Source organism: Amblyomma mixtum, chromosome 1, assembly GCF_055824585.1.
Source record: "Amblyomma mixtum isolate Tamu chromosome 1, ASM5582458v1, whole genome shotgun sequence".
In the NCBI taxonomy this organism is placed as follows: Eukaryota; Metazoa; Arthropoda; class Arachnida; order Ixodida; family Ixodidae; genus Amblyomma; species Amblyomma mixtum.
This window is the reverse complement of record NC_143012.1, coordinates 246,492,632-246,506,713: the sequence shown is the minus strand read 5'-3', so window position 1 is coordinate 246,506,713 and position 14,082 is coordinate 246,492,632. Positions and strand designations below refer to the sequence as shown.

The 14,082-nt window shown below is 44.7% G+C and overlaps 1 protein-coding gene across 1 annotated transcript in view; it reads left to right on the top strand.

Annotated features, from left to right (window-relative positions):
• The first annotated feature begins 2,808 nt into the window (after positions 1–2,808).
• The window catches only part of LOC149371407 (guanylate cyclase soluble subunit beta-1-like), a 103,302-nt gene continuing 92,028 nt past the window's right edge, over positions 2,809–14,082 (top strand). The window contains exon 1 of the mRNA XM_089585166.1: positions 2,809–3,646. Within this exon, the coding sequence (XP_089441292.1) occupies positions 3,644–3,646 (3 nt within the window). The 5' untranslated portion in view covers positions 2,809–3,643. The remainder of the gene's footprint in view (positions 3,647–14,082) is intronic.

Sequence of the window (14,082 nt, the reverse complement as noted above, 5' to 3'; positions counted from 1 at the left end):
TTATTTCATTGAAATAAAAAAATCCGATCACAATTCCTAGACAGGCATTTTTAAAGTAGAAGATAAGACAACTGTGAGGATTCCACTCTTTTGTCTTCTCTGTAAGTCCCAGCTGTACGTGCCATGAATGCTCACTGTGCCTCCTGCTGCAAACGCTCTTTATAATACGTAACTCGTAATTTTTGTACTCAGAAAGTTGGGCGCAACGCAGTGTGTGCCTTATTTGCTATGCTGGAAATTCTCCCGCAGTCTATCTTGCTTTGCTAGTGCGTCAGGCGGATCAGTTTTAAAACAATGGCGTAGTTATAAGGCAGCTTTTCCGAGGCTTTCTGTCGCACAGTATTGTACCCCACCTCGCCCCAGCTTGGTTAGTGAAATCAGGGAGCTGGTAAAAATTCTGATAAGGCTTGCTATTGGCAGCATGAAACCTTACGGTATTAGTGACAGTCGCCGGAAAACATTCGGGGTTTTGAATATAGGTTTCTTCGGGCCCAGCTTGACGTTATTAATTTTTTTCTGGTGAGTTAACTGCTTTTATTACTGAAGAAGGATTCCTCACTCCACAGCTGGAAAACAAAGAAGAAGAAAAAAGGATTCTAACGCTCTTTCCGCGCAAAGAACCGAAATCGCTAGCACAACCGTTGATACCCTCCTCTCCCTTAGAGCACCCGGTTGTTGCGCCCACAGCGCAGGTAGTCATGTCCATGTCGGTTACATTCTCACAGATGGGCAGTTCAACACAGCAATGCTCGTTTCTTATTGGTTATGAAATCATCTCTTGGTCCAGAAGAGCTGAACCTTCTTGTGCCAAAAGCAGCTACAAGTATTATTACATGTAGGGGGAGTACCACTGTGCTAGTACTGCTAGGAGTGGCATAATGATAATAACACGTCTCGCAATCCCGCAATCTTCATTCTTGTTTAGATTTGTTTCTTCAAACTTCGTTTCTTCAGTGTTTAAGAAAATGTTATGGTACCTAAGCAATGTTTACCAAGCCGGCGCTAGTTCATCGATGCGCCTCCGTAACACAGATTACCTGCGTACTGGCCGGAGAGCGTACGATGACTCATTATTATATTAGGCATATTAGTTTTCAAGGTATCTTTACAAAAGCTGGGCAAATATTATTTGAGTTGCACAATACTTTTGCGTAAGCGGACCAAATGCCCGGCAGGCATTCAAGCGCTCATTAATTATGACAGTCAATGAATGAGCGTATGCGGCATAATTTGGCAATAAAAGTTTCTTTACAGTTCCACCTCATCTCTTAATTGTATTCTAAAACCGTTGAGCCTTTCCCCTGTCGGGCGCTTCAGTGCCCCACCTCACTACTTGGTCTAAAGTTCTAAGCGCTCAATATTTACTCACTCAGAGCCAGCGTAACTTCGACCAGTCGCTATCTGGTCAGCCCAGATAATCCGCCTAAAGCCTCGTGAATTCTTGGGAATGCATTTGAAGAAAACTGAGGCCTTGCCTACATGTGCAACGAAGGGATGCATTCAATAGTTTCTTAGACCTGTGAGCGGACACAGGATTCAGTCTACCGGCTAATTATGGCGTGCAGTGAAGTCCTCAAAAAGGTGCCGGGGAAGGAGGAGGATTTATTTAGGATGGGCGATGCCTCGAGTTAGGCAAGTCACAGTGTGAGCCACAGGATGCAGGCGATAGCGAAGTGACTGGGACAAAGAAAGCAGTTCCAGATTGTATTGCTCAGTGGCGTATTCCGAGACGTCCTTGTTAAAACACAGTCACATGTGAAGGCATTAAAAGCTCCCAGAAACCCCAACCTTAAGGGGTTTGAATGGTGCAACTACGTAACACTGCTTGTGGGTTTGAGCAAGTTGAGACTCCTAATATAGTTTAGCCTAAATTTGTTACCTTTTTAAATGCTGTAATAAATACTGCGCGCTGGAAAGTAATTTCTATGTACTTCTTGACTGACAAGAAATGCTGAGATACGAGAGTAGGACCCCTCGATTGCCGCTTTCACTCAATTCATAACAGTACTAGCAAAGAAAACAGTACTTAAAATACGAAGAGTCAATTCAACAGGGAGCTATTCTTAGGTGGTGACTGTGCTGTGCAGTGAATCCTGGAGAAATAGAAACTATAGCTGAAATATAATTTATACGTACTTTGTTATAAGCATGGCATTTGGAACCGGAACTTTAGAATCAGAAAGTGTCCTTACCGGTAGTGGTATTTCGTTCTTCTCTTAAAAACATTCAAGAAAATGTCGGTGCAGCAGCATACCTGACTTTTTTTCTTATTTCTCTTAGAAGAATACCCAACTCACGACGATAACTGACAGCCACGTTAGCCCGACGATAAATAAAGCTTGCTTCCAGCACCTATTTTGAGATGAAGCAAGAGGGGTAGACTGAGTTGAGTTATAGAGAAAAAATGGGAAAGCAACAATTCATGCATACCATCAACATTCGCATTTCATCGCTCTTTCGTTCCATCAAAACATACAGCACACCAGAGTGTAGCAAAGAAAGCTGGGCTCCCCAAAACAGTCTTCTCACGCTCGTCGCGAGCCGGAATTTATTACACGCATTCGGAAGCCGCAGCCGGAACGGAACGCAGTGAAGCTCTGTGTTTGCGTTCGCCGCTCGCAGTGGTAAAAAAGCCCGATGCCATTCGATATACCCTCGCTCACATAAGCAGTCCAAGCAACCGAGCCGAAACGCGTGTCTGAAAGCGGAGGGAAAGGGCGAAGCTCGACACCCGCGCCCTCGGCGGCCGCGGCGAGCTCGGGTCCCAGCGCGGGCCCGCCTCGCTGCAAACCAGGGCTCAGACTTCGAGCGGCGCCCGAAAGGAGCGCCTGCGCCTGGGACAGCCTCTCGGTGTTGTGTGGTTGGCCTCCTGCGAACCACGGCATGTAGCTGGCCAGTGGTGGTACTCCCAAGCGAACGGCGGCTCCGCTGCCCACGACGTCACGATACGACGACGAGCACTGACGACGTTGGACAACTAAGTTTTGTGAAGTGTTGCGCTGTGGTTCATTTTCTTCCTTTCGATACTACGCCTCTGAAAGTGCATACCTTTGTATGAAGAACTAAGCGTTTCTCCTTTCGCCTCCCTGAAGTGAACCATCGAGTGCATCTGTTGATTTTATTAGCTGTCCTTACCGTAAAAAAAACAAACACAGTTTTAAACACTAAGAAGTTTCGAGTGAAAAGTGCAAAAAGCTGAAGAAGTTTCTGACCAGAGGAGTTGTAGCCTTGTTTTTTGGTGTTTTTCTAAAACAGGACTCCACGTAACCGCCAAGAACCCAACTTCTTAAGGAAAAATTTTTAAGCAGGCAAATGCACTTTACTTGGTCACTCACGACAGAAGCTACCGGCCCGGTGCGGAGTGGATGGGAAGACAGTGTTGATGGTGGCGGTTGTCTGAAGATTGTTTACTGCTGGCGTCAATGAGAAGCGTGCGAAAAAAAGGAAAAGCTTAAAGCATTGACGATTTTGTGAGGGGAAGAGTTCAACCTTTGAGAAGTGTATGAAACAAAGTTCCAAACTGTTTGGGATTCTGGGATACTACCCTTGCTGTGTGAATCAAGCAGTGTCTGGTTTGCTACCGCAACTGCACAGCGTCAAGATAGGATTTCTCGCTTGACTGCTGAAAACAGACATCAACATCATGGTAAGATGTCTTCCGTCATATCACCAGCTTTGAGTAGTGGCAATTAACAAAACGTTTTTCTTGCGTCTGATCTCCTATTAAACTAATAATTGGCTTATGATATATTTTAAGCCTGAAATGAAACGGGACTCATAGTTGCACACACAGAAAGTAGAATGGCACAACAGCCTCCAACAAAATCTGCGCAAAACTGTAACCTAGGCTTACTTCTTGCTAACGGTAATATGTGGGTATGAGTAGAAGCGAAGTAACTCCAGCTATTCTTGTCAGGTGTTTTTTATTCTTATAGTTACATGCACGCCTTCTGAGTTCATTATTTCGTGCCTCCTTGACAGTGATGCAGGCTCAGAAAATGATTGTGCTGGTGCTTTTACTTGGATGGTCATTTTTAGTTTTATTATCTGATAAGGTAAGCCAATATTCTGAGAAACAAAAGGCATTTTTTGCAGAAAAACTTTTAATCTGACTTGGAAACACCAAGCCACATATCAGGCAGGTAGGTTAAATATCATCCAAAATTTGAAGTTTCCCAAAGAAGCAGTCTAGAGGTAATAGTACTCGGGTCAACACTTCGAACAAAACCTTAAATAGAATTGATATGAATAAAATCTACGCACCTGAATGCCTGAACAAACTCCTTAAGGTTAGGGCGCAACAATTTGTTCTGAGGGATATTGAGAGTACCGTGCTTTGAACAATATTTTGTTTAGGTTTTTTTCCCTGGGCGCTTCTATGCTGACTTCTTACTGTTGCAAATATCAGCGTACCCGTACAATACACGAGGAAGGAAGTAAAGAACACCACCAGTGATTAATACGAAAATGTTCAGTGGCTTCTAATACCAATTCGTAATACATTAGCACTCATTTCCCTTACTCGTGGCTTATAGCAGTGCGAATTATTTGGCATATTTTTGCACTTTAAAAAGCTCTGCCACCTGCCCTGGTTTAAAGCAATAGAAAAGCATCGGTGCTACAGAATGCAGTATCCCGGTGCAGCCATAACGCATAATTTCTCAAGTGAAACGCTCCCCATTAGCATTATCCTTTAATCACTTTCCTAAGTTTCCAGCAAGCATTCGTGCGCCCAGCGTTTCTACATAAACAAACCAAACCTGAAGAAACATCATAATCATAAAGATTTTTTGTATATACAGTACAGAATAAAAGCAAACCGGAACAGTAGAGTCTCTTTCTTTGGGAAGTATAATAAATATCTCATTTATTGCCCTGCAAAAGCAAGGCATGAACCTGGCAGCACTTTAGGAAGCAACGTAACGCCACACGCAATTACAGGACTGTCACTTTTCCATGATTGAAGATTCAGTCCCGACGTGCGGGGAGCAAGAAACGTTGTTCAGCACAACGTGCACAAAATTCAATCACCCTGAGCGCAGTGACTGACACCTTTACTTCTTAGATGATAGATTACATGCTAAAATATTTCGTTCTTGGTGTAAATAAAAACGAAGTCAGTCTAAAATGATCTCGCGTGCAGGAATATTGCCTCTGCGCTTGACGCATTGAAGCAAGCAACGGGGATGTATTGTAATTTTTTGCGGTGTTCTGTTCTTCGCTTGCCAGGGAACATAAACTTCGAGTATACGGGAGAGAAAAGCAGATCGAGAAATTCGTAGAAAGAGGCGGAAAACATGCGTATGTTGTGCGATATATGTAGTGACGAATGTCATCTACGAAAAAAAAATGTCGGGCATTAGTTCTTAATTTAACCGACAAATAGAAGCGTTTTGGCAGGCTGCGCTGTTTCGTATCTGCAACGTACATAACCTCTTTCTGCGATGTAGGTTCATTGGCTTATTGCGAGCAGAAATGAACGCGGACTCGCACATGCTTTCTTGTAACTTCACTAACGTGACGGCTGCTTAGATCAGAGGGACCAATGCCAAGTGCACTATAAGCAGCTGGTTTCACTCCTAATCCACATCGAAGCCGGAATATTTGCCCGAAATAAGTTTTAACGTTTTCTCCTGCCTTTCACTCTTTGAGAGAATTTGTATAGAAAGTCATCCCTTCAAACTTCTATTTGATGGTGACTTTTTGAGAAGAAATATCGCTGTATATGCTTGAAACCATACGGCACACATCTAAAATGGAACATATTAGTAAAAAACGGATGCACCAGTATGTATCGTTTTCTTTAGTCAATTAAACCGGAATGACATAAAATTTGGAATTGTTGTATGATAAAATTTGAAAACTGGATAACGCAAAACAACTATTTCGCATGCTCGGTCAACCTCTTCTTACTAAATATGCAATGCTCATCACAATGCTTTCTTATTTTGAGCAGCACTTAATGAATGCAACTGATTTATTTGTTGGTGGAAACAGAATGCGTTTTCCTCTGAGATTAAAATCGTCTGTGAATGTATAGTTGTTCAAAAGTAACTCTACTGCCGGATTATATTCCACACAATTACCAAACTGGTTGGTTTGAAAATTGCACTCCAATAAAAGGAACGGACAAATATTGATTGTGTGACGGCATATAGTAAAAGAAGCATAAGAGACCAATACAATAACAATTAACAAGAATAGCTGCCTTCTTTTCTTGGTGTGCGTTCATCTTTCGCGGAGTGCTTCCAAGATGACACGATACTATCTCGACTAGCTATAATTTTTATAGACTTTCTTGTAATAAAAGCACAAACTGAGAGTAGAAATATACCAGAAATCGCGTGTCATCGCCTTAAGCTCGTAAAGATTGATTTTCCTGGCTACAGCCAAGGTGTAATATAAGGAAATAAAATACCTTCGGCATCGCACAACATTCAGCTTTGGAATCATCTGCGTAATAGACGCGCATAAGCAAGAGTGTTTCATCCGCTTCAGGCGGTGTAATGAGTCCTACCCTGGCAACGCACTGTATCGCGAGACGCACTAAGGCTGTAGCAGACACCAAATGTCAGACAAAGGTCTTTTGCACCGTATATAATTTGAAGGATCAGAAAACAATCAGCAGCGATGAGTTTCAAATTCCCTTGTGTAGCCACTCTGCTGGCAAGTAAGCTACGTAATCTTTAAGTTTCCTGGAAGGTGGTAGAACATGCAAGTCGACAACTACGTGCACCAAAAACGATTGGCGCGTCTCACTAGCAACTGTTGCAGCTTTGGACTCGTCTCGAGGGGCTCCCATAAATGCGTGAAGTTTTGTAGCGTTGCGTGTTCTTGAAAAAAGCGTCTGATAAAACAGGCGAAGTGTAGCCACGTATTCGCGGTATGTTACCTCCGCAACTCCAGCATAGACGTCACTACTTATAGCTGTATTCCAAAATGGCATTTATGTCACATAAATAGCTAGGGCTCTCGTCCGCCAAACATGAACACGCAGTTCAAATATGTATTGTGTTGAATTGTCTGACACTTTATAACACCTAGAGTTAGATTAAAACATTCGCTTTTATGAGAAGCCTGAAACACATCAAAAATTTATTAAGTGCATTCTCACCTAAAAGTACTTTTGGGTGAAAAAGAATCTGGTCGTTATAGAATAGGCATAGACCTCATTGACGCCTCGTATCATTTCTCTGTTATAATTAGAGCAAGGTGCGATACAGTGGGCTGCTTCTCTCTATAATAGAGTATTAGAGCTGCACAACATATATCAGCAAACGCGAACCCCTAAGAGCCACCAAGCTTTGAAATCAGGAATTGATAGGTCACCTACAGGCATATGATACGGTGCCAGTGATTTGAGGAAACGTCAACAGCGCCCACGTCCGCCTGATAAGCTGATTCTTTCAGGGTGAAGGTACGCAGACACCAGTACAGGCGCTCGTCGGAACCCTGATTGCATCTTTTGTCGCGTCCCTGTGGAGGCCCAAATCGAGATGTCCTAGGCGAAGATGAATTTTCTAGTGTCGGGTAGTGGTGTTCAAAGTGACCAATGAATAGAGAATCAAGCAAAATAAGGCAGAGAACGCCAACCTGTGCAGCGTAGTGCTTAGGAGCCGTATTTGTACGCAGTAGCCGAACTCCACATTATACGTTCTCCCAAGTCAAATAGCTGGCTATCCACGTAAACTTGTGGCTGTTCTCAACCAGAGTGTGCATCGTATCAAGGACGGCTTCATGAGCCAAGATCTTTAAAGCACTTTGATACTCCGATATCAAATAATGCTTGACCCAGAATTCATTTTTTTTGGTCATTCACGCCATCAGTCCGCTATACTGTTATGCCATGTCAGATCGAAATCACCGCCGAGCTTATGGCGCGTTTCACGCCCTCATTGATAAAGGGTCTCGTCAGTGGTGAAGTCCTGGCTTGACGATGAGGAACTCGTAGGCACAACAAGAGGGCCGTCCGGTTCCTCAAGACAGAAGCGTACATTGTTTTCGGTTGCGGAACACACAAGAGGACCGCACAAAGCATCATTACTACGAGCGGTTATCTCCTCTGCATTCCTTTGGGGAATATTATTCATCTTCGCATGGAAGTCAACTTAAGGAACACACAAATCGAAAGAGCAGCACAGCATATTGATGGGGAATGATGATTCTGTTCCGCCTTCCGTATCGGGGGGGGGGGGGGGGGGGGGTTCACAAAGATCATTGCCGGCACAAAGAGCATTGAAACGCTCTTCAGACAGGTACCCATAACTTGTGGCACACTATCTGCAAATCATTTTGCTAACACTGCAAAGACATGCCTGAATCGCGCGCCTACATGAGAGTTTGGCAGCGCAAAAGTGACCCAGAAAATGAGGAAGCTCGAAGTCATTGCTGCCGAACTGCTTCGAATAAGTGCAGACATTTCTGCTTATGACCAAATAAACGGCTTTCTGTGAATAAAAAGTGGAGCACAAAAATAAACTGCGGTTTTGTGAAGTCTTCAAATCCTGTTTTCTAGAATTCATCCTTTTCTTCCAGTTCAATTTGTGTTGTATGGAAAGCTATCGCTACCATACTGCACAAAAAACCTGTTTTCTGGAGCACTCTTGGATGAAATTTATCGAGGAATAGAAATCTGGCCTGGTTTTTTTCGTTTTAATTTCTCTTCACAGTGAAAAGATAAGTTTCCAAAGGAGGAGTTCACCTTCGTATAAGTTTTCTGCAAAAAAGAAGACACAAAGTTTAAAAATGGCACCACCCACCCGTGCGGCAGAATGCCTCTTGCGCTCGCTTTACCGGTTACACCGACGCCCTACTATAACGCGAAATGAACGGGCGCGTTACAGCGACGTTGTCAATAATTTAAGCAGTGTAAGATAGACTTCCAGACTGAGCAATATGGTTTAGCTTCCCAAGTTCGGTGTTCGAAGAGCACTTGCGCATTTCTTGCCTCATGAGTAGCGTGTACAGGACCTGCACAGAAAGAGTACAGGACGAAGGGTCGTTTGCTTAAAGCTTGTTAGAGTTGCACGAGATGAACGCGCTATGGCGCGTAAGACGGTAAAGTGTGCTGTGGATGGGTACTGATGTTATACAACCATGACTTGCAAAAAAGTTGCCGACGTTATCGAAGGGACCCGTGATAAGCGTTACGTGACAACCATGACTTGTAAAAACGTTGCTGACATTCAAACAAAAATGCTTCCTTCATTTCTCCAATGCAGGAGAGATCAGTGTTCTCCCATTTTTTTTTCCCCTTGAGACGATTGGGGTGAGCAGAAAGGTTGCGCCGCCGCGGTGGCTTAGCAGTTATGGTGCTCGGCTGCTGACCCAAAAGACACGGGTTCGATCCCGGCCGCGGCGGCTAGAATTTCTTTGGAGGAGAAATTCTAGAGGCCCGTGTACTGTGCGATGTCAGTGCACGTTAAAGAACCCCAGATGGTCGAAATTTCCGGAGCCCTCCACTACGGCGTCTCTCATAGCCTTAGTCGCTTTGGGACGTTAAACCCCACAAACAAAACCAACCAGAAAGGTTGCGGAAAGCTGTGAATGAGTTTACTAGTAGAAAGTGCACTCCTTTCAATACGGCTTATGTCTCAAGAAGAACAAGACGTCAATTTGGGCAGAAACATTAAAGGTGTACCCTATGAGCACGCTTGAAGTCCTGTAGTAGCCAGAACAAGAATATCAGCCATACGCTGCTTGCGTGCTTGTAAGAAATTCGATTAATATGCCGTAGGCCCTTCAACAAACCTAATCAGCAACCAGCAGTCCAGGGCCCGAAGCTTAGCTCGGCCGCGGCTTGTTTTGTTTAGAGCGTCTTATTTTTCTTGAGGACAGCAAAATTCCTGCGCGCACAGGTTCCGAACCATGCTGCCTGGCAAGTAAGCAGCCTGATATTTACCCTGAGCGCGCTTCGTGGACTATTTTCGTTTCTCGTGGAGCTGAAGTTGGAGTTTTTCGAGTATATCGTCCGCCGCGTATTTGCTACACTACGCTGATTTTCCGAGTTGTGAGTGCTTGCTTTCTGCAGGCAGCATCTGCTGCGTAGTTCCGCTTAACGCATGTCTTGCGTGTACAGAGTGTAATGCTGTACAAACACCTACCGCGAAGCGGCAACATCCCTTCGAACGGCCGAAGTATTTACACTCCGAAGTGTCTGCCAAGAACGGCACTTACGGAAACGCAACAGAGCAAAAAGACTCACGGAAAGGCATGAGCGCTTGCTGAGAGTTGCTACCCGCCTTGAGCTATCGACACTAAATTGACGACAGAGTCAACAGAAGCCGGGACTCAATAGCGCGACATTGACAAAGTTTACTTAAGCGGTGAGCTGAACACGCTGAGAATTACTGAAGCACAAAAGCTTGGCACAGAGTGTTTTTTTTTTCTTTTTTGATGAACGAGAACGGCAAAAAGAAAAGCATTGAAAGACCTCTCAAGGTTTCCACGCGTCACTGCATAACGTACGGCTAAGCGCGTATCTGAACTCCCAAGAAAAGAAGCTCCAGAATGAACAGCTATAAAAGGAAGCAAGAAAATGCTGTTGGAAAAGAAAGCCTTTCCTGGGTTTTACGGCGAGTCGGGAGCCAACAAAAAAAACGCAGTTTCTATCCGTAGAGGACAGACAGCTAAACGTGTACGGGAACTCCATCAGTATTTCATTTTGCTTTCTTTGCGCGTATATTTGTAGTTTCTTCGTACATATCTTTACGATCTGGAGCGCACCGCCCCGGATGAGACATGGACGGTGCACGGAGGTTGCGAGATGGGGAACGTACGAGGTGCGACGTCTGGAGACATTCTCACGACTTGAATTTTCTCGGGTGACGTCGTCGCCGTTACTGTAAGAGAAAGGTGGCATACCCTTTATTTTTTTATTTGCTTTTTAGTGTTCTGCGCGGCGAATCCCTTGGTTCCGAGAGAGCATGCAAGGGAGAGCAACCGCTGTCAGCCGAGGTGACAAGGACTTTGGCGGCGTGTCTATGGATAAGACTTCGGCGATGCAACGAGATGCAAGACCGCAGGAATCTCGCGGGGCTATATATTTTACGCCTTCTATCGCACACTGTCAGCAGAGTAAGCTTTCGCTGGAAAACGCTGAAGAACGCTCTACAGGTGCCATTTACGGGCGTTTTTTAGTTATGGTAAACATGTTTTATCTTCCATCATTGTGTGGTTTCTGCCATGTTTTTTTGCGTCATTCTTGTAGCATGTTTTATATCCTGGTCTCTGTCCACTTGTTTTGTCAGGCAGCTAGAGTTCCTTCTCTTCGAGAAAATGTCGTCTTCTTTTTAGTCTAGACCGTGAAAATACTGTGCAGCCGGACTTGTGTGTGTGCGTGCACATGTGTGTGTGTTCGGCAATGCTGTGAGCACCCGAAATATGGATTTCTGTGAGAAAGTCAGTCTTGCGATAGAGCCGGTATAAAATACATCTACTTCAGGCTCGTTGCCACGTGTCTGTGGTAGTCTGGAAGCGAGCTCTACGGGTTGTTTTGAGTTGTCCACTGGCCATTAGTGATCGGTTTGAAGTGAACCCTAAGAGTGTATTCTGTAGAAAAGTAGTGTGCTACTTTATCTTTATTCGTTTTAAAGCGGTCATGGAGCTGCGTCAGTGTCAAACAATACACTTCATTTAAAATTTAGATGAAAATTGGCAAAGGTATTTTTTCGGGCATATTTCCTGTATGTTTACGTGCTTCGCCACCAAAAAATTAGTTTTCCTCAAGCAAATTGAATTCGGGCTTGCTACTCCATAATTCTAAGCGTATTAAGCATGACCTTTAGGCACACATTCTACAGAAATGCCCTCAGTCAGAAAAGACGAGAGCTTTTCTCTCAAGAAATATTTTACTTTGAGTACAGTTCCACATCCCCTACATCGGTTGATTATTACCTGCGCATTTTCTCGTAATTTCGCACGATGAGGAGCTTATTTCCAGAAATCAGACTGCGTATCCAAGCTTCAGACTTCTGTTCTTGTTACTGCACCTGCAAAATAAAATATGGTACATACACCACCTCTATGTTCCGAATAATGTCCTGTTATTTGCAACGGAATGTATACAATACAGGGCAAATGCCTTCAGCTCATTTTATAAACAAATGCCTAATGTACTTCCATTAGCTTAAAATTACCACACATGAGCGTAAACTCGAGAAAACAGTTCTCAGGAGTTGCCGCATTCCAAGCGAAGCTCGTAACTTTCGTTGCTCCTATTCAAAGTTCCTTTCGAAATATCAAGGAGAAGAACATGGGTGTGGGGATAAAGCGGGCACACACGCAATTCCAATGGAACCAGAGGCGGCGCAGTGCCCGCAAAACTAGTTTAGGACACGCGGTACAGGCACTCGGTCCAGCCCCCTTCTTCATTTGCATTCTACTCGGCACGGCATCCACTCACAGGTGGAGGCTATGCTGTGTTCCGTGCCCAGCGAACCGAGTAGCTGGCAGACACCGCATTTCCATGGCTGCTGCTGCAATTCAGGTAGCGGAGGGAAGCGAATGCCTCTCCCGTCCGAGCTCTCAAGTTCAACCTCAACTCGAGCGGAACCTGACTCAAAGCCCTCAGAACTTGCTGCAGCCTGCCTTGATTAAGCGAGTCGTGGCTTGTGGCATGACCCGCGCTGCCACCCGCGCCGGCTTAGGGGTCTGATTACAGTTATTAGTCAGCACGCTGAGCCCATCGAGGGCGACGCACATATTTCCCTGCGCACGCAAACGCGGGTATGTTCCCTCTTTCTGATATAGCGAGGAAAAAATCGGGCCCGCGTTTTCGGTTACGCGGCGCCGCGCACGAACGTGATCGCTGCTTCGGGTAGCGAGGCAAGTAATTTCTTGGCCGCATGTGCTTCGCCCGGGAAAAGAAGGCAAGTCAAAGTGCTGATTCTGCGTTTCGCTGCCGCCTATCGCGTAGTAGGAAATAAAATTGCAAAAGAAAATTCGTGTTCACTCTCTCTGAGCTACAGAGTAGTCGCAAGCACCGTGCTTTCCAGACACGGATATCCTCCAGAAGTTTGACAGTTTGTTGAAAATTGCCGCCTGGCGCTTCAGGCGAAGGGTGAAAAGGGCGGGAGGAGAGAGGCGAGCGGGATTCGTAGATGGAATTGTACGCCACATGGTCAGCATAGGACCAACGGTTTGAGACGCAGCTGATGTACCTTCCTTCTTCTATGCAGTGTTGCGGCCATTCGTTTGCCAATTCAGAACTTAAACTAGTTCCTCTATTTTATAATCAGTAGGCATTATTCCTCAAAATGAATGCCGATGCCAGGATATCATGAGGGTTTTTTTCATCCAGTTTATTTTCTGCACATTTGCATTTTATAATTCACGTGCATGTCGCTTGCACTTCCTATGTGTCCCTACATAGCGGACCGGTATGTAGAGAAAAAAATAGTAGTGTTTTACCCGTAACCGCTCATAATGATGCATGTTTGTTTCTTTTTCTTTGAGATAGCAACTTGCATGTTTTAGAGCGAAGTCTCTAAATAGAAGGCTTTCCACAGGCATGAGCGTGACAGTCTCACATGCGTCACTTGCGAAAACAATTTGCTCACCGAGTTCTTCCCGAGCAGTACCGAGTTCTTCCCGTGACTAAAATGAAAGGTCGTGAAACTGTCGCCTAGTGAATGATATAACTTATACACGAAGCTGGTTTTAAGACATAACTGAGGTCTTTGTAGAAAGATGAATTGTGAACCTAGTCGACTGTGCCATGTCTCATTTGCTATGTCCTTCGTAGTTCATGGAGCCGGTCACCCTCAGTCATATTGAGAATACACGGTTCATCATTTTCGGCTTTCATGTCTGCAGTATCCAGTGTTCTCTGTGTGCACAGTATAGTGTATTCGTTTCCTCCATGTTATAACTTAATTTTCTTAACAAACACTCAGTTTTTGCGCGTTTCACTAATGTTCGCGGCCAAAAGGTGGATCGAGTCAAGTGAGAGGATTAGGATGACGTAGAGAAGCGAGTTCTAAGAGATGTTAATGCGCATTCTTTGCACCACACGTCCATTGCGGAGACTGTGGTAGAAGGGGAGATGTGGTGTGAACAGCGTATGCACCAGCGCTTTTCGCA